The following is a 23,105-nucleotide window of genomic DNA, read 5'->3' as shown; positions in this document are numbered from 1 at the left end:
TGGAGGAAATGGGAGAGTAGTACTTCACGAAAGACAGAGGAAATGGGGGAGGAAATGAGTGAGAAGAGTAGCTGCTGCTGCTGCTACTGCTACTGCTACTGCAGATATCTGCAGCTGCGGCTGTGGCTGTGGCTATGGCTGCGGCTGCGGCTGCGATAGAGGGAAGCGAGATGCAGCGGCTGTGGCTGCGGCAGAAGCTACAGTAGATGAGAAAGCTATAACGATTAGGAAGCTGCAGCGATAGAAAGCTACAGCGATGCTCAAGGAAACTGCAGCGGGAGAAATCTGCAGCGATTAGGCTTATAGTGGAGGAGCTCCGTCGGCCTCAATGCAGAGAGAAGCGGTAGCAGCAGATGCAGCGAAAGCTGGTGCGGTGCAGCTTGTTGCTCGTCCCAGTTCCTTCGTTCCTGGAGGAGGATCGTTGAAGAAGAACTGCAATTGTTCCTGCTGCCGCAGGAAGGCAGTGATGGCTGTGCGGCAAGGATGGCGGTAGCGGCACTTCTCAGTCGAGCGAGATGCGGGAACGAGAAGGAGAGGTCACTGGCCGGGGAGCAATTGTGAGGCTACGTCGGCTCTGCTTCTGTAGGAAGAGGCAGAGAAAAGGCGGTAGTAAAGAATGCCGCCGGTGCAGGGAGGAGAAGGAGGAGAAGAGGGCATGGCGTGGTGGCCCTTGTTCAGCTTCGAAGGAGGCCGACGCAATGATCCCGATGGCGACGTCGGGTACGATCACGGTGGGAGCAGCGACGGAAGGTGGAGCGACTGAGATAGAGTCACGGTCCACGAGTTGAGATTTGAGAGGCTGCTGCGGTTGGGAGGCAGATGCAGTGGAGTATGGCGGAGAAGCTTGATAAAACCTGCTAATGAGGAGAAAGATCACTGGGTTCCAGATGAAGCTGTAAGCAAATGCACATCGTGTGGTTCAGATTTTGGAGCTTTTAATCGCAGGCATCACTGTAGGAACTGTGGTGATATTTTCTGCGACAAGTGCACCAAAGGTAGAACTGGACGGTTGGGAGGCAGCTGCAGTGGAGTCCTCCCAAGTCCAATCTGCACGATCCATCTTCAATTCCTACCTTAGGCTTTGATATCATGTTAGAAACAAAAGCATAGAGAAAGAAATTACTGAAGAAGAAAACAATGTAGTGGGTGATGAAGCTAAAAATGCATAGGACTTCAGGCTCAGATTTGATCCAATCATCTCGACGACACAATGCGGAGATCAGCTGAGAACTGCCGGTTGTGTGCACAGTATAATATTGCCTAAAATGGAAAAGCAAGTGGATCCTAATTGCACTGATATAAATTTAATTATAATATTTCTCTAATTAACTTGTAAAGACATCTCTTTTATATGTTAAAAATGGTAACGATTAGCCATATGAATCACAATGCATTAAGATGAAAGCATATCGGTGTGCTCGTTTGGGTGGGTGGTCGAAAGCATTGCAAGAAAAAGGCTAGTTTGTATTACAATCTCAACAAATCAAAATCAAATACATGCAGAGTAATTGAGACAGGACTAATATTCTGCTTGAATTCCTGCAAATAAACCCCTACATAAGACCCGAAAGAGAGTACGAACTTATGGCCTAGCAGTTTATTTGGTTTAGAGAAGACGGTGATGGACTTAATAACTTACTTCAGGAAGACGCCATTGTTGGTAAGGAGAGTGCGGACTCGTAACTTAGCAGGTGGCGATGTGTATATATAACTAATATCTCAACTTTAAACAGATCACAATAAAGCCTTCTTTTACAAGCTTTCGAGTGGGCCAGACAATAGTGTATATATACTTACATTCAAATTATTTATTATGGTATTGGATTAGGTAATAAGTTCCCCCAATATGTATGCAATATAATTATATCCGGACAATATTTTTGAGATGTCCAATAAACCTCTCCTTCCGATGATGCATATCCCCTTCCATGTCCTCTCAGACTTTTTTTTCTCGTCCTCTTGAATTGACCTTTCAACAAATTCGATCACCAGCCATCTGCAATGTCTGTGTGATGGCGAGTCCTTTTATCTTTGGTCAACAGAAGCATCCAACGATTGTAATTCTATGCATCTCAACATGTGGTATGCGCTTATGTATGTACAAACCGATGGACGGACCGACACCTAACTGGAAAAGAAATCTGCACGCAAAGGCTAATAAAAGTGGCATAGCCCTGCCACCAACTCTTTGTCCAGCGTTTGGTGTACTTCCACCACCCCCTCTTCGTTTCTTGTGAGCCAGTCCTCCCTGTAATCATGCACAAAGTTCCGAAGGAAAATAGAAATCAATCGAGACACAACATGTTCTTCATCGTCCATATGCCCGATCATTACTCCCCATAATTACAATTGAAGAACAGTAACGAGAAGGTTCGTGACCATATACGTACGAGCTATTATGCTATTTTCTTTACCAGGAAAAATAAAAAGGAAAAGAAAACGAAGTGTCCCAAACGACCGTCAGTAACGACGTCATGATAAGAGGTAAAGGAGAGGGCATCTAGACATCGACGGTGCAGGAGGTCATCTGCCGGAAGTGGAAGTAGGGGACGGAGCCGTCGCCATAGTGGTTGCTGCTGTCGACGGTGAGGAAGACGGGGCAGTTGACCTGGAGGTGGTAGTGGTCGGAGATCCAGGTGCCGACCTTCCAGCGGAGGCGGCCGTCGACGTGGAGGTATAGGAGGATGTAGCCGGCGTTCTTGTCCTGGTAGAGGGCTTCGGCGAGGTAGGGGGCGAGGGGGACGGCGGCGCCGAAGAGGTAGGGGGACCAGACGATGACGTCGTTGGCGCCCAGGTAGCCGGGCGGGAGGGCGGTGGCGGCGGTGATCTGCTGGCCCTTGTAGAGGACGTAGGCGGCGTTGCGGTCGTAGTAGACGCCGATGCGGCCGTTGGGGTTGCGTGAGGAGAGGGTGATCTGGAACACGGAGGTGAGAAGGCCGACGCCGGTGGTGAGGTTGAACTGGACGACTCTGGTGTCCTGGAGGTAGAACTTAGGCTTGGTGGGGCGGAGGACGAGCCACACGATGAGCACCACGAGGAGGGCGACTATGACCAGCAGCAGAAACGCCGCGAACAGCTGGCGGAACAGCCTGTGCCGCTTGTGCTCCCCGTGGTTCCCGCAGTCCTTCTTCGACATGGTGGTGCCGCAGCAAGCTCGAGAGAGAGATAGAGAGAGAGAGGTGAAGAAGCGCAACAGGATGTGATGCTTAAAAAGAAGTGTGCATGCGTCAATGGTGGTGGCCGCTTGTGGTGGTGGTGGTCCTTCCAAATTAATTAGACGCTTTTTTTTTTGTTCTCTTAATGCAATTAAAGAGGAAAAAAACTATCATCTTGAAATCCTAAAATTCTAAAAAAAAAAAATAAATCTATAATAAGAGTACATGTATTTTAATTCATTTTCATCCACGAGGGACGGGAGGTGACAACCTCGTGATCGAGAGCATTTGGTGGAAGCAGTGATTCCTACAACTGTGACAGCTGAACTCCCCCAATATCCCGATGATAATTTAGATGTTCATGTAACATGGGAACAGACATCAAGTGAGATGTTCTAAATACCCTCTTAATAATTGATCTCCTCAGTCAACAGTCAACACACTCTCGGTAAAGTAACATCGCACCCACCCTCAGGCTAGCTAACTGGGAAGCAATCACGGTCATGGCAAGTCTGATGGTGTGTCATTGTGAGGTAACATAAAGGAAGGGGGGGGGATCGGAATCAAAATTTGGTTGTGGGTCTCGATCGAACCAGTGGGCCACTCGTCGTCGACCGGTGGGTCGAGAGTCGTGGCAAGACTTCTTTCCACGTCCGACAGTCCATTCGAGTCGGTGTGGTCAATGCTGGACGACAGATCATGGCATGCTTGCCCATCTTCTTTCTTCTTCGTTGCAAGAGACACGAGCCGATCATATATAAATCAGTGTTCCATTAATTATTGGGAGAATAATTACTGCTATTAATTACCATCAGTAGAAATATGGTCGGTCCCATATCAATATTGATGCGGAAGGCGTGGAGGTTTGTGAGTAAGAGAGAGAGAGAGAGAGACGTGTTGGGGAGGATGACGGTGCGTTGATGTCCCACGTCACATCTAGAAAAGCTAAAAGAAGCCGCCAGCCACGCACCAAGGATTAGACTCAACCACCGGTCATTTACCAGTATATCTCGCTATGCATGTCTGCGTACTATTTATTACAAACGCTCAAAATATGCGGTTAGATGACAGAATCTGCGGGCCCCACGCATTATGGCCAATCAGGAAAGGAGAACACGTACGATGCAACCTTACCTTCTTCCTTTTCGCCGCCCACCAAAGGCTGTATGTAGGCTGGCCATTCCGTAGAGGGCTCGAGCATCACGTTGCAGAGGCTGCATTGATGTAGGACAAAAAATTCTTGTTGTACTTCGGGAGACAATTTCGTGTGTTGGCCTGAGGAAAACGTATCGTACATAATCGAGAGATGAGAATCTTAGGACACAGATCGAATGCGTACGCTGGCAACAGTCTCATGGATCTAATTGAGCTCAAACCGATCACAAACACACGGCGTTTCGCCTCGCCACGAAAGATTTGGAGTTAAATCAGACCACATTTGGTCCGTAAGGGTAATTATGTAATTACGAAGAAGGGTAATTTTGGTACATCGAGCATCCGAGTCCAATACCCTACGCCGACCCTGCGGCCGTGGCGGCGCGAGCGATGGTGGTTGCTTCCTTCGGCCGCCGGCCCGTCCTCTTCGTTTGGCCCGCGATCAATAGGTCCCTCGTCTCCCCCACCTGCCCTCCAAGGTTCGTCAGATTTGCGAGTCCGTCAGCGAAACCCTCGAAGCTCGTCGCCGCCTCCATGGATAACCCTCCCCCGGGCTACCGGAGAAACGTCGGGATCTGCCTCGTCAATCCCGAGAACAAGGTCCGGCCTTTGGTATACCTTGCTGCAGGATTCCGTGATCTCTTCGTTGCTTCGCGAATTCTTGTGATGGATCGTTGGACTCTTTCAGATCTTTTCGGCTTCGAGGCTCGACATCCCCGGCGCGTGGCAAATGCCTCAGGTGCTCGTAGCAACCATGCTTTGATGGTTCTTTTTATGGTAGATAGGTGTTGCGGTTGTGCTAAAAATCTCATCTTGATCTGCTAATTTCCAAGAACTGAAGGCTTCGGTTAGTATAGATGATTGACCAAAGAGATGCCAGAGATTAGGGTTTCTGTGTTGCAGAAATCATGCTAAGCTATTGCTGTTTTCTTGTTGGATAATTTACTATACTTGTTTACAAAAAAGGGGAAGAAAAATAAAATATAGTGTGATCTAAAGAAAGAACTTCGATACTTGATGGGTATGCATATGTCAATCATGGAGGAGGTAAGCCACCTATGGTTGTTCATGCTCTGTAATGACAGTTCGGTTTAATATCATGATAACCTACATAAAGGGAAAACTTTTAAATGGATGATCGAATAATCATCTTCAGTTGTGGCATCAGATTTAGAGATATTCTAATATGTTATATTATTATTTTTTTGTATTTTATGAACCAATTTCTTCATTCTTATGTGAATTTATTTTCCCTCAGGGCGGTGTGGATGGAGAAGAAGATCCCAGAGTTGCCGCATTTAGAGAGTTGAAAGAAGAAACGGGAGTTACATCGGCAGAAATCCTTGTAGAGGTTGGAAACTTATAATACAATGTGTGTTTTACTATTTTTTTGAGAGAGAAGGAATAGTTTCAAAAACGAATTGAAATAATATGTTTGTTTTCTCTCTATGAGGAATCTCATCATAATTGGTTAAGTTGTATTAGTATCGAAATCTAACTCCGAAGCATTTAAATTTTGCAAATCAACTATCAAATCAGGATTCGATTGTTAATTAGAACCAGCAAAAGAAGGAAGAGACAAGTCACATCCTTGCTTCCTTTTGGAATTTTGACTTTAGTTTATTTCTTCAGTATATATTCCTTTTCTTTTTTGTTGTAAGTGGATCAATTGGTTAGATTTAAATCCTTTTTTGGAGGAGTTGATCATGCTTGAGCTTGTGGATTTAGTTAATTTTGGACTATCAACTTGGCAGATTATATGGCTAGCAAAAAAAAGGTTATCTATGTCATGACCCGAGCGCATCAACTTCGTTTGACCTAACAAACTGATCAAAATGCTTAAATTGAAATTGATAGTAATACACTCATCGAACCCTTATAAGCTATTTTTGGTCTTGTTCATTTCCGCTGTGAGACTCTAATCGGGGTGTTACAATCTAGCTTGCTGTACATGTGCAACAGGTGGTCCATTTACTATCACTACTAGATGTGATCCATAGCAACTATCATAATTCACTTGCACATAAGGATTCCCGTTGTAATCACATCAAATATTTAAGTTAGGAATTGATTTTCTTTCCTTACTTGTTATTATAATTTAAGGAAATCTTAATCTACTTCCTTGTTGGTTGATATGAATTAAGGAAATAACTAGTAAGTATTCCAAATATGATGATATCATATTTGTTAGTATATTAAATGAAAATAATTCATATTAAATAAATACGAAAATTAAAATTTATTTCCCTTAATAGAGGCTCACCTCCTCCTATTTAAAGGGGAGGGATCTCTCTCCTTCGTTCCTCACCTAGTCGAGCCTAGCAGCGGGAGGAACGAGGAGTTACACCATGTTGACAAGAGAACGAGGAGTTACACCCTATTGACAAGAGGTAGGTTTCCCTACCTTTCTTAAAAGTTTTAGCTTTTATTTTGATTCTTTAAATGTTGAAAGTTTTATAGTTTGAAAAATGTGTATCAATTCTTTAAATGTCAAATTTTTTTGTATTAAAGTAATCAGTTAAAGTTTTCAAAATATTCTTTGACCCATGATTAAGGTTTTTATTGTAGAATTAAATATGTTAAAAAGGTATATATTTTATATGATATATTTTCTGTATTACAGTTTATCTTTAATCTTATCTGGATTAAAATCTTGTTAGACTAGAATATGTTATCTAAAATCCCTTTTTGATATCCTTTGATCTGAAATTTAAAATATATTATTCTGAATGATTTAAAATATGACTAGAATATGTTGAAATTTTATGTGTTGAAAACATGATTTTTATTTGAATTTAGAAAGCTATTTCCTTGTGTTAAAACTTATCTCCTAGTCCCTCTTTTAATGTCTTATGATTTCTAGTCAAATTGAGAATGTTATTTCTTTGTATTAAAACTTTTCTCCTCATCTATCTTTTAACGTATTATTATGTTTTCATATATGTTGTTAATGGGTATATGCTATGACTAGTCCATGGGCCAAGGCTGGGCCAGTTTTATGTAATGCATGCTCAATCATGTATAATGCACATGACCAATAGATGGACTGGCTCAATCTAGCCCAATATTATTGTTGAACTTGAGCCCAAATATTGATTGAATTAAACTATACTTGATTAGTCTAGATCAATTTAGGGTGATTCCGAATTGATTGACTTATTCAAGTTAGTTTAACCTAAATTGAACTTAATCTAGTCTAAATTATACTAGTCTAGGGTGGTTCCAGACCAGTTAAATAAGGATTAGAGATCAGTTCAGTTAGGCTCTAGTAAATTGAGTTCAATTGAATCGATTAAACTAGAGTTCAAGTCAATTGAGGGTTAATTTATATTATTTGATATTGATGACTTTTGAAAGAGATGTTTTAAATATGTTATTTCATCCCGAAATGGATATGACCCAGTGTGAGATTATATTCCTGCCAAGAGCAGGTAGGGCGATTCCCTTCGAGGATTAGCGGGCCGTCAGACGTGGCGGCTGGACGGTTCCTCCATCCGCTGTTGGGAGGAACGTGTCCCCACTTTGGCGGGTGTGGGACACCACTCCATCCGCTGTTGGGAGTGTGATATGAGTTTGCCTCCATCCGCTGTTGGGAGAACACAAACTCATCCCGTAGGATAAAGCCTCTCCATCCGCTGTTGGGGGAGTGCTCCTTCGGGTACTTGATATACGCCAATGGGATGATTGATTGAATTTTGGTCATGTATTTATCTTGATTTGACTTTTGGGGTTCCTACTCAGCGTTGCTGAATTTTCTTTGATTTTGATTTTCAGAGCAGCCTCCCTCTAGTACTAAATCGGATTCCAGTGGAGAGCGGACCTTCCTCTACCGCTAGGTAGAGCCACTAGGATGACTCTTGAAGTTAACATCACTATGTTTACTTTTTTATTTGTAATTTGATGAATAAATGAATTGTAATAAATGGTTATAGATGATGAATAAAGTGATGTTTATCTATTTGGCCAGTGTGGAAATAAAAATAAAAAAAAAAATTCAGGATGTGACAATTTTTATGGTATCAGAGCATGGTCTAGGGCCTGTAGGTGTATTAGGTCCCTTGATTGACTTTAACCAATGATTGTCTTTAACCTATTATAAGAGTAATAGGGTCAATTCCAAATATTAGTGGTTTTATCACTCGGGGTGCTCATGGTCGCAATGCTACTAGTGTACGCACTCGGAGAGGTGTTCATACAAATAATAAGTTGGAAACTCTTTGACAGTTGATCAGATATATAGAAACTGTGTTATTACTATTAAAGGTCATGATTTGCTAGTAGATCTTATTATACTAGAATTTCAAGATTTCGATGCTATCTTGGGTATGGACTGACTTTCAACATACCATGCAAGTGTCGATTGTTTCCGGAAGACTATTACTTTTTCACCCTTAGATCAACCATCTTTCAAGTTCATTGGGATTCAGGAAAAGTTCCCTTATATTATTTCAGCTTTGAGTGCTACTCAATTATTACTCAAAGGATGTCAGGGATACTTGATCTTTATTTTTGGAGAAGAATATAAGAAGCCAGTATTAAAGGACATCTCCATTGTACGGGATTTTCCAGATGTTTTTTCCCGAAAATCTACTTGCACTACTACAAAATAGATAGATTGAATTTACAATTGATCTTCTACCTGGCACTGCACCTATTTCTAAACCTCCGTATAGAATGACACCAATTGAGTTGGAGGAGTTAAAGAAACAGATCCAAGAGCATTTTGACAAGGGTTTTATTCGATCCAGTGTATCACCTTGGGGTGCCCCTATCATATTTATGAAAAAGAAAGATGGATCTATGCGACTATGCATCGATTATAGACAACTCAATCAAGTGACCATAAAGAATAAATATCCCCTTCCCCGAATAGATGACCTATTTGATCAACTTCAAGGTACTCAGGTATACTCGAAAATTGATTTAAGATTTGGGTATCATCAACTAAAGATAAGGGAAGGAGACGTACAAAAAAAAAAACTGCTTTTAGAACAAGATATGGTCATAATGAATTCTTAGTAATGCCTTTTGGACTCACAAATGCACCGACTGCCTTCATGGATCTTATGAATAGGGTGTTCCACCCTTATCTTGATAAATTTGTAATTGTGTTCATTGATGATATCTTGATCTACTCTAAAAGCATAGCAGAGCATGAACACCATCTTAAGATAGTTTTGGAAGTCCTAAGGCAAGAGAGACTATATGCCAAACTAAGCAAGAGCAACTTCTGGCTCAATGAAATTATGTTTCTCGGTCATGTAATTTCAAGTGCTGGTATATCTGTTGACCCTCATAAGATTGAAGCCGTGATAAAATGGAAGCAACCTTCTAATGTTTCAGAGATTAGAAGCTTTTTAGGTTTGGTTGGATACTATAGAAGATTCGTAGAAGACTTTTCAAAAATAGTAGCACCATTGACCAGATTGACACAAAAGAACATAAAATTCATGTGGGATGATAAATGTCAACAGAGTTTTCAAGAATTGAAGAAGAAATTAACCAGTGCTCCTATCTTGGTGATTCCTTCAGGGGGAGAAGGTTTTGTAGTGTATAGTGATGCCTCACTACAAGGGCTTGGTTGCCTTCTAATGCAAAACGAGAGGGTAGTTGCTTATGCATCGAGGCAATTAAAGCCTCATGAAAAGAACTATCCTACTCATGACTTAGAACTAGCAGCTATCATTTTTGCACTGAAAATTTGGAGGCATTATCTATATGGACAGACTTTCGAAATCTTCACAGATCATAAGAGTCTCAAATATATTTTCACACAGAAAGATTTAAATATGAGACAAAGAAGGTGGTTGGACTTTCTAAAGGATTATGATTTTAATATCAACTACCATCCTGGGAAAGCTAATGTAGTTGCTGATACCTTAAGCAGAAATACCTATAGTCTTGTAGCCTATATGAATATTCAAAGGAATTCTATGACGACGGAGTTGGCAGACTTAAAACTTAAACTTTTATCGGAGACAAATAAATGTTTTCTTGCGTGTCTGATGGCACAATCATATTTGGTGGAAAAGGTTAAAGAAAGTTAAAAGGAAGATACATATCTTCAAATGATAGTTAAGGACATAGCTCAAGGATCTAGACCTGAATTCCTCCAAGCCGAGGATGGTTCTATTACATTCCACAATTGACTTTGTGTTCCCGAAAGCCATCCAGTAAAGATGCAATTATTGGATGAGGCACATAGATCAAAATTTAACATCCATCCCGGGACTACTAAGATGTATCGAGATTTATGCCAAAACTATTGGTGGCGTGGTATGAAGAGAGATATAGCAAAATTTGTTTCTAAATGTTTGATATGCCAATAAGTGAAGATAGAACATCGAGTACCTACAGGAAAATTACAAAGGATTTTGATTCCTGAATGGAAGTGGGAGCAAGTCACTATGGATTTCGTGACAGGATTACCCAAGACTGTGAAAGGATATGACGAAATTTGGGTAATAGTAGACAGATTTACTAAATCTGCTCACTTCCTCCCTATTAACAAGAAGTATTCATTAGATAAACTAGCAAGCTTATATATTAAAGAAATTATTCGATATCATGGGGTGCCAGTTAGCATTATCTCAGATAAAGATCCAAGATTCACCTCTAAATTTTGGGGAAGTCTACAAAAATCTTTGGGCACGCAGTTAAAGTTTAGTACAGCTTTTCACCCCCAAACTGATGGCTAATCTAAAAGGACAATACAAACTCTTGAAGACCTCTTAAGAGCATGTGCTTTGGACTTTGGTGGGAGTTAGGATATGTACTTGCATCTAATTGAGTTTTCTTATAATAATAGTTACCACTCTAGCATACAGATGGCTCCATTTGAAGCTCTTTATGGAAGAAAGTGCAGATCACCTGTATATTGGGATGAGGTGGGAGAACGGAAGCTTTTGGGGCCTCAATTAATTCAAAAAGATGCTGATGATATTCGAATTATATGCCAAAGATTATTAACAGCTCAAAGTCGTCAGAAAAGTTATGCAGATCGAAGACGAAGAGATATAGAGTTCGAAATTGGTGAGCACGTCTTCTTAAAGGTGTCGCCAACCAATGGAGTTATGAGGTTTGGTCAAAGGGGAAAGTTAGCCCCAAGATTTATTGGCTCATTTGAGATCTTACAAAAGGTTGGGCCTGTAGCATACAGATTGGCATTGCCCCCGGCTTTGGCTAGCATCCTTGATGTATTCCACATGTCAATGCTTCGAAGATATATCAGGGATCCATCATATGTCATATCTTACCAACCTCTACAATTACGAGATTATGCCACTTTTAGAGAACAACCAACCCGGATCTTGAAAAGAAAAGAACATGTTCTAAGGAACAAAATTATACCTTTGGTAAAGATTTGTTAGCAACACCATTCAGACCAAGAGGCAACATGGGAAAGAGAATAAGATATGCGAGAGCAGTATCCTCATCTATTCTATTAAGGTAAGCTAAATTTGGGGACCAAATTTCCTATATGAGGGGAGAAATGTAATCACATCAAATATTTAAGTTAGGAATTGATTTTCTTTCCTTACTTGTTATTATAATTTAAGGAAATCTTAATCTACTTCCTTGTTGGTTGATATGAATTAAGGAAATAACTAGTAAGTATTCCAAATATGATGATATCATATTTGTTAGTATATTAAATAAAAATAATTCATATTAAATAAATACGAAAATTAAAATTTATTTCCCTTAATAGAGGCTCACCTCCTCCTATTTAAAGGGGAGGGATCTCTCTCCTTCGTTCCTCACCTAGTCGAGCCTAGCAGCGGGAGGAACGAGGAGTTACACCATGTTGACAAGAGAACGAGGAGTTACACCCTATTGACAAGAGGTAGGTTTCCCTACCTTTCTTAAAAGTTTTAGCTTTTATTTTGATTCTTTAAATGTTGAAAGTTTTATAGTTTGAAAAATGTGTATCAATTCTTTAAATGTCAAATTTTTTTGTATTAAAGTAATCAGTTAAAGTTTTCAAAATATTCTTTGACCCATGTTTAATGTTTTTATTGTAGAATTAAATATGTTAAAAAGGTATATGTTTTATATGATATATTTTCTGTATTACAGTTTATCTTTAATCTTATCTGGATTAAAATCTTGTTAGACTAGAATATGTTATCTAAAATCCCTTTTTGATATCCTTTGATCTGAAATTTAAAATATATTATTCTGAATGATTTAAAATATGACTAGAATATGTTGAAATTTTATGTGTTGAAAACATGATTTTTATTTGAATTTAGAAAGCTATTTCCTTGTGTTAAAACTTATCTCCTAGTCCCTCTTTTAATGTCTTATGATTTCTAGTCAAATTGAGAATGTTATTTCTTTGTATTAAAACTTTTCTCCTCATCTATCTTTTAACGTATTATTATGTTTTCATATATGTTGTTAATGGGTATATGCTATGACTAGTCCATGGGCCAAGGCTGGGCCAGTTTTATGTAATGCATGCTCAATCATGTATAATGCACATGACCAATAGATGGACTGGCTCAATCTAGCCCAATATTATTGTTGAACTTGAGCCCAAATATTGATTGAATTAAACTATACTTGATTAGTCTAGATCAATTCAGGGTGATTCCGAATTGATTGACTTATTCAAGTTAGTTTAACTTAAATTGAACTTAATCTAGTCTAAATTATACTAGTCTAGGGTGGTTCCAGACCAGTTAAATAAGGATTAGAGATCAGTTCAGTTAGGCTCTAGTAAATCGAGTTCAATTGAATCGATTAAACTAGAGTTCAAGTCAATTGAGGGTTAATTTATATTATTTGATATTGATGACTTTTGAAAGAGATGTTTTAAATATGTTATTTCATCCCGAAATGGATATGACCAGTGTGAGATTATATTCCTGCCAAGAGCAGGTAGGGCGATTCCCTTCGAGGATTAGCGGGCCATCAGACGTGGCGGCTGGACGGTTCCTCCATCCGCTGTTGGGAGGAACGTGTCCCCACTTTGGCGGGTGTGGGACACCACTCCATCCGCTGTTGGGAGTGTGATATGAGTTTGCCTCCATCCGCTGTTGGGAGAACACAAACTCATCCCGTAGGATAAAGCCTCTCCATCCGCTGTTGGGGGAGTGCTCCTTCGGGTACTTGATATACGCCAATGGGATGATTGATTGAATTTTGGTCATGTATTTATCTTGATTTGACTTTTGGGGTTCCTACTCAGCGTTGCTGAATTTTCTTTGTTTTTGATTTTCAGAGCAGCCTCCCTCTAGTACTAAATCGGATTCCAGTGGAGAGTGGACCTTCCTCTACCGCTAGGTAGAGCCACTAGGATGACTCTTGAAGTTAACATCACTATGTTTACTTTTTTATTTGTAATTTGATGAATAAATGAATTGTAATAAATGGTTATAGATGATGAATAAAGTGATGTTTATCTATTTGGCCAGTGTGGAAATAAAAAAAAAAAAAATTTCCGGATGTGACACCCGCTTAGATACTAAAGAGTCATTTACGATGTCATGTGACGATCCCCATATGCTACAGAATTCTATGAGTTGTTTTCAGGTTGGTTGCTCCCAACAAGCTATTTAGCCTATTTTGTCTCTTTTGCAGGTCCCTTATTGGTTAACCTATGATTTTCCTCCGGAAGTAAGAGAAAAACTAAACAAACAATGGGGAACAGATTGGAAAGGTCAAGCACAAAAGTGGTAAGCATGTAATTCCTCTTCATAAACTTCTAACCTTGTGCTTGTAAGATACAAGTTTTAGGATCGCACAAGCTTCAATTTTTAAGTCACCATCAATTCTTATTGTATAACACCATGAATGAAAAACTAATGTTTTCCTTTATTAAAGTTGGAAGATGCATGCTGGGAAAAATGGACCCATAGCATCTCTGTTCGGAGGTGATGGGAAATTGTTGATGAAAATTGCCATACTACTTTGGAGGGATATTCGAGACGATCAAAGCAAACTCTACTCACGAAAGAGATGTACTGAAAGTTATCATTAAAAATTCTTTGACTAGTTTTGTTAGAATAAAAAATAGTTCTGAGTAGAAGTAAATGATATTAGGCTTCTCTCATCTTGCATGGTGTTGAGGAAATAAGAATCAACATCTGCTTTCGAGAACGCTTTCGACTCTGTTGCAGCAGAAAGACGAACGCAGATATGCCAATAAGGTTAATAGATGGGTTGGGCAGAAAAAAAAAAAAGAGGTTAATAGATGGGTTGCATAAATCTTGTTGAGCACTTTAATTCTGCAATGATATGTACCATCAGCGAATTAAGGTGATCTACCTGAGGCAAATAGGATGTTCAAATTGAGTTTGATAGAAACTGATCAGATGTGACTGCTGTTCTTTGGCCGGATAACTTGGTAGCTTTGGCCGAAAGATAATATTTTGTGTAGATTGATATTTTTAGAAAGATCATCCGGCTGAGCCATTTTAAAAGCATGGCTAATAAATGAGAGTTGGTGTGAACCGTATATTATGCCTACATGATGTTTGCACTATGAATAGTGTGCCGATTATGATATGACTTGTGTTGTTAGTCATCGTATAACTTGGTATCAGAGTCCAGAGAATCCATCTTTGAATACCTTGATTGTTTAAGGCACCGGGGTGCTCTTAAATAGATGGCTTTTTCTATAAAACATATTTAATTAAGATGAAAGATCTCCGCTCCATAGTCTGTATGTAGTTTATTCATCCTGTTTTGCTGCCTTGTTTTAGTCAGCTTTAGAGAGAAGAAAAAAAAAAAAGACTAGTTCAACTCCCTGTTAACCTTAAAGAAGTGATTGTGATCTCCTTTCATCTGGCTACATCTGCACTGAAATGCAGGTTCTTATTTAGATTCACCGGGAAGGAAGAAGAAATTAATCTCTCTGGGGATGGATCTGAGAAACCAGAATTCGGAGAATGGACGTGGATGACACCAGAGCAAGTAATTGAACTCGTGGGTGAACCAACCCTTCATCCCTGCTATATCCTTGATGGGAGGAGCTTTGAATCTGACACTTTATATATGCATTTCCTTAACAGGCAGTGGAGTTCAAGAAACCAGTCTATGAGCAGGTGTTACAGTTCTTTAAACCCCATTTACAACCGGATTCGGCTTCACAGAAGAAGATTATCTCTGGAGATCAACCATCTTTTGGAGATCTGACCCCATAAACTGGTTGAATGCCTGCACATCAGTTAAGCAGTTTTGGAGGATTATACCATCCCTGCAGAGCCTGATTTCTTCTGTTTCCTTATTTAGTGTACAAAATAAAATTTTTTGACAGTCATGTTGAACTGCTGATGCTATTGTGCCTATTGTGATAATAATGGTGACAGAGACGAAAGCCTCGGATGCTGAAGTATGAACCAGCTTTTGTGCCCATCAATCTTCCTTTCACAAAAGCATCATCGTCTAGTAATATTTGTAAGAGCTTGCTTTTAACCTTACATTGTGCACAAAATAAGGCACAAAGGCTTAAAAATGTGTTGATTGATCCCAGTTACCGAATATTGTATATTTGATTCTATCCATAAATTCATTTTACTCCCATTCCAATATTTCTAAGAATTCTAGTTTTATATAAAATAGATTCTACTGATACAAAATCAATTTAAATAAGACTAATCGAATGTTCCCATTATCCCAGCAGGAAGGATAAACCAAAATCCACAGCATTGTCATCCATCATCTTATTCTCTTTCTGATTGATTGCTGTATTGCTCGAGGGGCTTAGAACCGTAAGCTTTATCCCGTTCACTGCAATTGCGAGGAAGAAGCCATAACTATCCTGTTTCTCGTGCAAACAAAAACAATTATGATCATCAAATGCCAAGCAACCACTGGCAGCTGCTCGTCTCAAAGCAACATTATAAGAATCGGTTGCCTCTCTAGCCATCTACACTGTTTCTATCTCACGACGACAAAGAAATCAATCACCAAGAAACTGTTATCAGAAAGCAAGAGCAGAGGGATCAAGAACGGAGCAAAAAGATGCATGGAGTCATTCACCGGCCGTCCGCGGATGCCATGGACACCGGAAACCCGACAGGTCTCCCCGGGATGCTCGCCTTGCTTGTATCCAGGCTCAACGAGCTGCCACTCGAACCACCATCCGCCGCTTGCCAATCCTCCACCATGTGGAGAAGCGGCTGGCAGATGTCCGTCCCCGGACACTCCTGATCGTCGTCGACGGGCCTCCACTTCTCGACGAGCGGCGCGAGCACGCTGACCGAGTGTCGCATGTCCGGCCGCTGATACGGGTCCCGCGCCGCGCAGTGACCCGCGAGCTCCGCCATCGCGCGGACAGCGTCGAAGGCCTCGTCCGTGATGGCAAGAGACGGGTCGATGATGCTCTTGAGATTCTCCGTGCTGCTCTTCATCTTGATGAACCAGGACGCCAGGTAGCGGCTCTCATCAGGACGAGTCTCATCGAGAGCCTTCAGACCAGTCAGTAACTCCATCAGCACCACCCCGAAGCTGAAGACATCAACCTTGGTCGTAACCTTCCCGGTCACTGATCCAACCATGGCCAGAGGATTAGAACAGTTCTCGGATCACTCCTCTCACGGACAATGATAGAAGAAGCACTTACCAGCATACTCTGGAGCTAAATACCCAAAGGTTCCTGCAAGTTTAGTCGCCATAGATTTCTTGCCATCAGGAGCAAGTTTGGCGAGGCCAAAGTCTGAGACTTTGGCTCTGTAGTCATCACCGATAAGTATGTTTGACGACTTGAGGTCCCTGTGGATGAAGCAATGGTTAGCGAAGTTGTGAAGATACTCGATTCCCCTGGCAACATCCAGTGCAATGTTCAGCCTCTTCTTCCATGACAAAGGCTCGATCTGGTGCTCTCTCCATTGGAAGAGGTGCCTGCTCAGAGCCCCTTGAGGCATGTACTCGTACACCAGGAGTCTCTCGTTGTCTTCCACAGCGTAGCCCAGTATAGACACCAGGTGACGGTGCCGGACCTTTGAAAGAACCGCAATCTCTGCTTGGAATTCGTCCAACGCCTTGTCGCTCCGCACCGCGGACTCTGTCCTCTTGACTGCTATTGCCGTCCCATCATGCAGCTCTCCCCTGTAAACCACCCCGAACCCTCCCCGGCCGAGCACGTTCTCGGGGGCGAAGTTTCGCGTCGCGGCACGAAGAACCTGCACCGATATCACCAGGTTCCCTTCCTCGACGACGCCACTGCCGTCGTTGCTGCGGAGTTCCTTGGCAAACCTGATCTTCTTTGCGGTACTTGCAACCGCGGTCTTGACGAAGTTGTATGGATCGGAGGAGTCTCTGGGATGAACTACGATGGCGGCCGGTGCAGTCTTCTTCCAGTTCTTGCGACAGCGGAGGAACAGAATGACTAGGAGCACAACCAAAACCCCGACGATGACTGGAACGACGACGACGACCAAAGTCTTTGAGCCGGCAGAGGACGATGAGCTACCTGACGGGGAACGACTGCCGGGAGTAGATTTGCCCAGCAACTTGTTGCCATCAAGAATGACCATCACGCCAGCAGGGAAGCGAGGAACGGGTGGTGAGATGTCATTTGCAGAGAGATTCAACAACTTCAATGATTTCAAGCTTGTCAGGCTCGAAGGAATCGTGCCGGTGAGATTGTTGCCTCCCAGCAGAATCTGAGCGAGAGAATCCAATTCTCCGAGGGAAGGGCTGATGATGCCATTCAACTGGTAGTTTGGCAGATTGATGATGGCAGTCCTGCCACCAGCACAAGATATGCCCATCCAAGAAGCGGTGCAAGAATCGTTCCCCGACCAAGATTTCGTGAGCTTCGGTGGGTAGCCGACACCGTCGAGGAAGCCCAGAAGTGCAGCAACCTCCGGCGGGCAGGGAACTCCTGGCGCAGACTGACAGAACGAATTGGCAGAGAAGGTGAAGTCGCTGAAGCTGGCCTTGGGGATCGGCCCCATGAACGCATTGTTATCCAGATGCAGAGATTGGAGCTGCGGCAAGCCCGTCAGATTCGCGGGAACGAGTCCGACGAACTGGTTGCCGTTGAGCCACAGCCGATTTAAGGAAGTCAAGGCAGCAATGGAACTCGGGATCCGCCCCGTGAACTGATTCCCGTGAAGCAAAACATCGTTCAAGAAGGTCATGGAGGCGACCACGTCGAGGGTGCCGGACAACCCCGGCGCCTTCTGGTTGTTCAGCCACAAAACCTGCAATGGCAGGGCGGCGTAACTCGCCGGAATTTCGCCGGTGAGACTGTTGTAAGACAGCTTCAGGAGGTTGAGAGAACGCATGTTTCCGAGGAAGTCCGGCAGCGGACCTGCGAGATTGCACTCCATGAGGGACAGGTTCGTCAGCTGGGCTGAGTTCGCCAGGTCCGACGGCAGCGTCCACCCCGTGCTCTGGTTCAGAGGGTTCCTATCCACCGACAGAACCTGCAAGCTATCGAGCCCGACGAAGAAGTCGGCGGGGATTGTATCGAACCGGTTGTTGCCGAGGAAAGCGTACTGCAGACTCGACAGGCCTTTGAACGACGGCAGGGCTCCGGTCAAGTTGTTCCCTTGGAGGCCGACATTGACGAGCATGGAGAGCTTGTTGAGGTCGGGGGGGAGCGTGCCGACCAATCCCAGGTCCTTGGCTTGGATCTGGGCGACCCGAGAGCCGGCGCAGAAGACGTAAGGCCAGGGCGGGGAGCCGCAGGGATCCTGGTTGTTCTTCGGCCATTTGAGGAGCTCCGCGTTGGACAACCCCTTACGGAACTCATCAAGAACCTGGTAGTCGCCGGGGTCCGTGGCGCCCAAGGCGACCGAGACGAGGCCGAGAAGAAGACACAAAGACAGGATTCTGGTCCTCTTCCCCGACGCCATCCTGCGCGCTGAGAGCGAACGGCGCGTCAAGAACTCGATGCCGAAGATGTAAAGCGAGAGAAAGCCATTCTGTTCATCCACAAAACGAGCACAGGAAGAAGAAGGCCATCAAGGTACAGAAATTGATTTCAGCCCAAAATCGAAATAAAACGGCATCAAAAGCACAAGAACAGAACAAATCAAGAAGAAAACACTACTCACAAGTCCTAATCTCCACGGAGGAACATGTCAAAGATCGGCATCAAACCCCTCATCTAAACCCTCAAGAGAACACAGATATAGCAGCAAAAGACGGACTCCCAATGGCAATCAAGTCGGTTCCAAGGCCCCATCCGCATCAAGATCCGATCTTTATAGCAAGTTATCAACGGCGCGTCATCAAATCCCTCCAAACACCGAGAATTAGGTGACGAAATAGGAAAGTCGTGGAAGACGGGGATGCCAGAAGCATGGGCGGAAGGAGGAAGGCGAGGAGGCGGTGAATGGAGATGTTTCTCTTTTTGACCAATCTTGATTAGGAAGCTCTTTAATGATACGACTCAATGCAGTTATTCTCGTCCCTCTTTGATTCCATGAACCAAAAAGAGATGTTACAATCCCAGAGGAGGATTTCTTAATGGCAATTAACTCCTCTGCTCCATCCCATCCCAAGAGGAGAAGGTGGCAATCGAAGATGCATGGGTTTAGCTAGGACCAACATTGGACCGTGACATGAATAGCTGCTTTGTCTCATCGATTCCACAGACCAGGAAGCTTCTCCGCTGCCGCCATCAGTCTTCTGGATTCTCTCTCTCTCTAACTCAGTCCATACGAGAGAGCTGGTGACAGAATGCGGGAAGATAAACTCCTACTGCCGTGTTTGATTTCCTCGTGAACGTACATAGCTGGTGGGTAATGGATATGAATATATGCCATAGAAGGATCCACACGATGGCTGTACTCAAGAGGGGAGACCCGAAAAGATTGCTGCTTTGCTACGTGCATGCAAGGGGGCCGAAATTGACAGCGAGACACGTACGGAGTCCAACCGGCTTTGCATGCCCAGTTGTGCGTGCATGCAGATAATTTAGCAGGATGGATTCTGCAGATTTTTCGCATGCATTCCGTCAAAATCAGTCAAATCCGTGTGACAACCAAATCAATTTTGATCAACAGATTAGATGAAGCTCTTGCATTTTTCCGCCATTAGATTAGATAAAGCACTTGGAAATCATATTTCAGTTTGATAAATAAAAGATTTTTCCTTCTTTTGATTACCCTCTGGTTTAACAGTCTGCTTGGCTTTGAAAAATCAATACAACAATGTGAGTTTGGATCTAATCAATGATTTTAGGATTAACTTTTCCTCACCGAAATTAATTCAAACCGATAAAATCAACTCAAGATGATTGAGATTTCCATAATACAATTTGAGTTTAAATCAAATTAATCAAAATTAACATATATAAGAAGATTCGATATTAATGCAAAGTAAAGTAAAAAATCTAAGCTAATTAAGTTACGGGTTAAACTCACTTTTTCGATCCTTAATAATAAAAGATCATCAATCAATATTTTTTAATAAATCATACATTGACGCTCAACTTACATAATCATACAAATGACGATCAAATATTGACTTATTAGATTGACGCTAGAAGGAGCGTCATGACCAAATGTTGACTTATTACAGTGGCTCATTTAGGGGGAAGCATTGATAAGGACATTTAATTTGGTTAAGAAATAAGGGAACCAAGGACTAAGATACTCTTATCTTTAAAGATATCTTTTGAGGTTCACGAGTCTCGAAAGAACTAAATCGTACGAGCATACCCAAAATGAATGATTTCTCATGAATTTACAAGATCGTACAAATGATGACCATATATTGACTTAAACCCTGAAAAGGCATATACAAAACGGATAATTTTGATCGCACTAATGAGGATCAAAATCAAATGTTGACTTCTCACAATGCACATGAAACCCAAACAAAATTTCATCAAAGATTAAATCAAACCTCACCGCTAATATACTCGATCAAGAGATGCACTTGAATAATAATATGTTTCACACAGCTATAATGCGAATTAATATGATCAGCTACCCATCAACACCATAAACTCGTTGGCAGAAGCAGCTGGCCATCGCACACAATCAACGTGGAAGATGGTCGAGCTGGCCGCATCACCATCTTCCGTCACCACCTCGTCAACTGATGCATTCGCTGCGATGTGATTCCCACCCCCCGCAATCCATGGCGGAGATGCCTGATCCGAGCTGTTCGTGCGCCACACCTCGGGACTCTTCCGTTGTTCATCCATGGAGATGCAGAGGCTGAAGACAGCCATAGTTGCATCAATAATCGTACCCACGTTTGAGCGTCCGCTGACTGCACCAACAGCGGTGGTTGGGAAGGCGGGTTATAAAGGCACCAGTCCCAGAGAAATCCACCATTCCAACAGCCCGTGTCCTTCCTCGTCTTCCTTTACAGAGACGAACAGAGAGACAGAAGAGAGAGATGGGTGCGTGTGCATCGAGGTTTAAGGTACTGAAGGCGGAAACAAACGCGCCTGTGACGAGGGAAACCGAGCCAACTGAGACGAAGGGGAAGGAAGCCATAGTGGTCGACGTAAAGCAAGCGGAAACTTACGGTGAAGTGGAAGGGGAGAACAGTCGCCAGTCTCTTGAGTTCCTTCTGAAAGAGGTACAGTTATTCTCGAGATCACCATGAATTGGGCTTCTCTCCGGTGCATTAATATATGTGATTTGCTTCATTTTGCGTCAACTTGTATCTAACTTGGAATGTGATTTCTCATCGCATGAGGCTTCAGGTTCTTCACGTATCTTTTTCCTTGATGATCTTTGTCGACAGGTAGAAGTAAAAGAATCTGCTGCTCCCACGGAGCAATCCAAAACAGAGCGTCCTGAGGAACAAGTAGACGAGATTACAGCAAGCACCATAACAGATGAGAAGGCAACTACTGTGGTAGAAACTACAGGGCTTATTTGCAAAGCTTGAAGCCTAAACAATCCATACTAAGATAATTCTGTTGGTTGCGACAGGAAAAGCCTTCAGACGCAGTGCGACCTGCAGCAAATGTCGAATCCAAAACGGAGACAGCTGCGCATGTGGTCGAGCAACATTCCAAGACGGAGCCGCCTGTGGTGGAAGTCGAGAGACCTGCAGCGGCCGCTTGCGAGAAGCCGGCCGCGGTGGCAACCAAAACCACCGTTACTGAGAACACAGCTGCGGTGACGGAAACCAAGAAAACCAGTGAAGCACGAGCGAAAGAATCCAACACAGTCGGGAAGGTGGAAATCAAGAACACTGTAAAGTAATGTCAACCATCAGCCCCATGGAAGGAGGGCGACGTCGGATTTGCCGGTTTCTGCAAGTGCTAAGATTGTTTGGAGTACGCGAAGAACATGTCAAATTGAATGGATTGGCTTGATGTTTAATTTGGTGTATTTTTCCTTTTGTGACTTCGAAAAAAAAAAAAAAATCCTTTGTTGGGTTTGGCGTGTTGAGTCTTTTTATTATATGATGTCTTAGGAATTTTGGAGTTCCTCACACAAATTGTATAAATTTTCATGTTTTTTTTTCTTTCATTTTCTGCTTCTTTTTTTCCAATATAATTAAATGGATTTTGGATTTATTTTCAAGTCCATTCATTGTGGTAAAAAGAAGAAAACAGTAAAAAGCCTCATATTTCGGGTTTTTTTCTTGCACATTTCCTTCAGTGTGTCCCAATTAGTGGATCAGATCAATGGATCCTTTTCTCGAGTCCAATAACCTTAGTGGATCGGATCAGGCATAGATACTAGACAAATATTTGATGTAAATGTGGACTTACTCGATTCCGGATTCGAAATCGGATTCGCGATTTGCAGTCTCATTTTTTATTTAATTTCGGATCTCAGGTGAAGTCAACCCGACTTGCGGTGGCATGCGGCCCACTCGAATCCAACGGCCACGAACAATCCTGTGCCGTGTCAG

The 23,105-nt window shown here is 42.5% G+C and overlaps 4 protein-coding genes across 4 annotated transcripts; 2 read left to right on the top strand and 2 right to left on the bottom strand.

Moving 5' to 3' along the window:
- Positions 1-2,279: 2,279 nt before the first annotated feature.
- Positions 2,280-3,194, bottom strand: LOC103970760 (NDR1/HIN1-like protein 1). The gene has a single exon (XM_009384675.2). It carries the CDS (start codon positions 3,134-3,136, stop codon positions 2,501-2,503), a length of 636 nt encoding a protein of 211 aa, XP_009382950.2. The 5' UTR covers positions 3,137-3,194; the 3' UTR covers positions 2,280-2,500.
- A 1,451-nt stretch (positions 3,195-4,645) lies between these two features.
- On the top strand, positions 4,646-15,842 carry LOC135653132 (nudix hydrolase 26, chloroplastic-like). Its single transcript, XM_065174656.1, has 6 exons — positions 4,646-4,910; positions 4,999-5,049; positions 5,569-5,661; positions 13,899-13,993; positions 15,131-15,245; positions 15,332-15,842. The coding sequence occupies exons 1-6, from the start codon at positions 4,701-4,703 to the stop codon at positions 15,461-15,463; spliced, it is 696 nt and encodes a 231-aa protein (XP_065030728.1). The 5' UTR covers positions 4,646-4,700; the 3' UTR covers positions 15,464-15,842.
- A 306-nt stretch (positions 15,843-16,148) lies between these two features.
- Positions 16,149-19,556, bottom strand: LOC103970963 (receptor protein kinase TMK1-like). Its single transcript, XM_018820096.2, has 3 exons — positions 19,328-19,556; positions 16,885-19,195; positions 16,149-16,806 (listed from the first exon to the last, which is right to left on the bottom strand). The coding sequence occupies exons 2-3, from the start codon at positions 19,124-19,126 to the stop codon at positions 16,298-16,300; spliced, it is 2,751 nt and encodes a 916-aa protein (XP_018675641.2). The 5' UTR covers positions 19,127-19,195; positions 19,328-19,556; the 3' UTR covers positions 16,149-16,297.
- Positions 19,557-21,578: 2,022 nt separating this feature from the next.
- LOC135653407 (uncharacterized) lies at positions 21,579-22,815 on the top strand. The gene is made up of 3 exons (XM_065175354.1): positions 21,579-21,812; positions 21,981-22,094; positions 22,172-22,815. Exons 1-3 carry the CDS (start codon positions 21,627-21,629, stop codon positions 22,445-22,447), a joined length of 576 nt encoding a protein of 191 aa, XP_065031426.1. The 5' UTR covers positions 21,579-21,626; the 3' UTR covers positions 22,448-22,815.
- Positions 22,816-23,105: the final 290 nt, after the last annotated feature.

The sequence above is a fragment of the Musa acuminata genome, chromosome BXJ3-11, assembly GCF_036884655.1.
Source record: "Musa acuminata AAA Group cultivar baxijiao chromosome BXJ3-11, Cavendish_Baxijiao_AAA, whole genome shotgun sequence".
NCBI lineage: Eukaryota > Viridiplantae > Streptophyta > Magnoliopsida > Zingiberales > Musaceae > Musa > Musa acuminata.
Note: the sequence above shows the minus strand (reverse complement) of the source record. Positions and strands in the feature narration are given on the sequence as shown.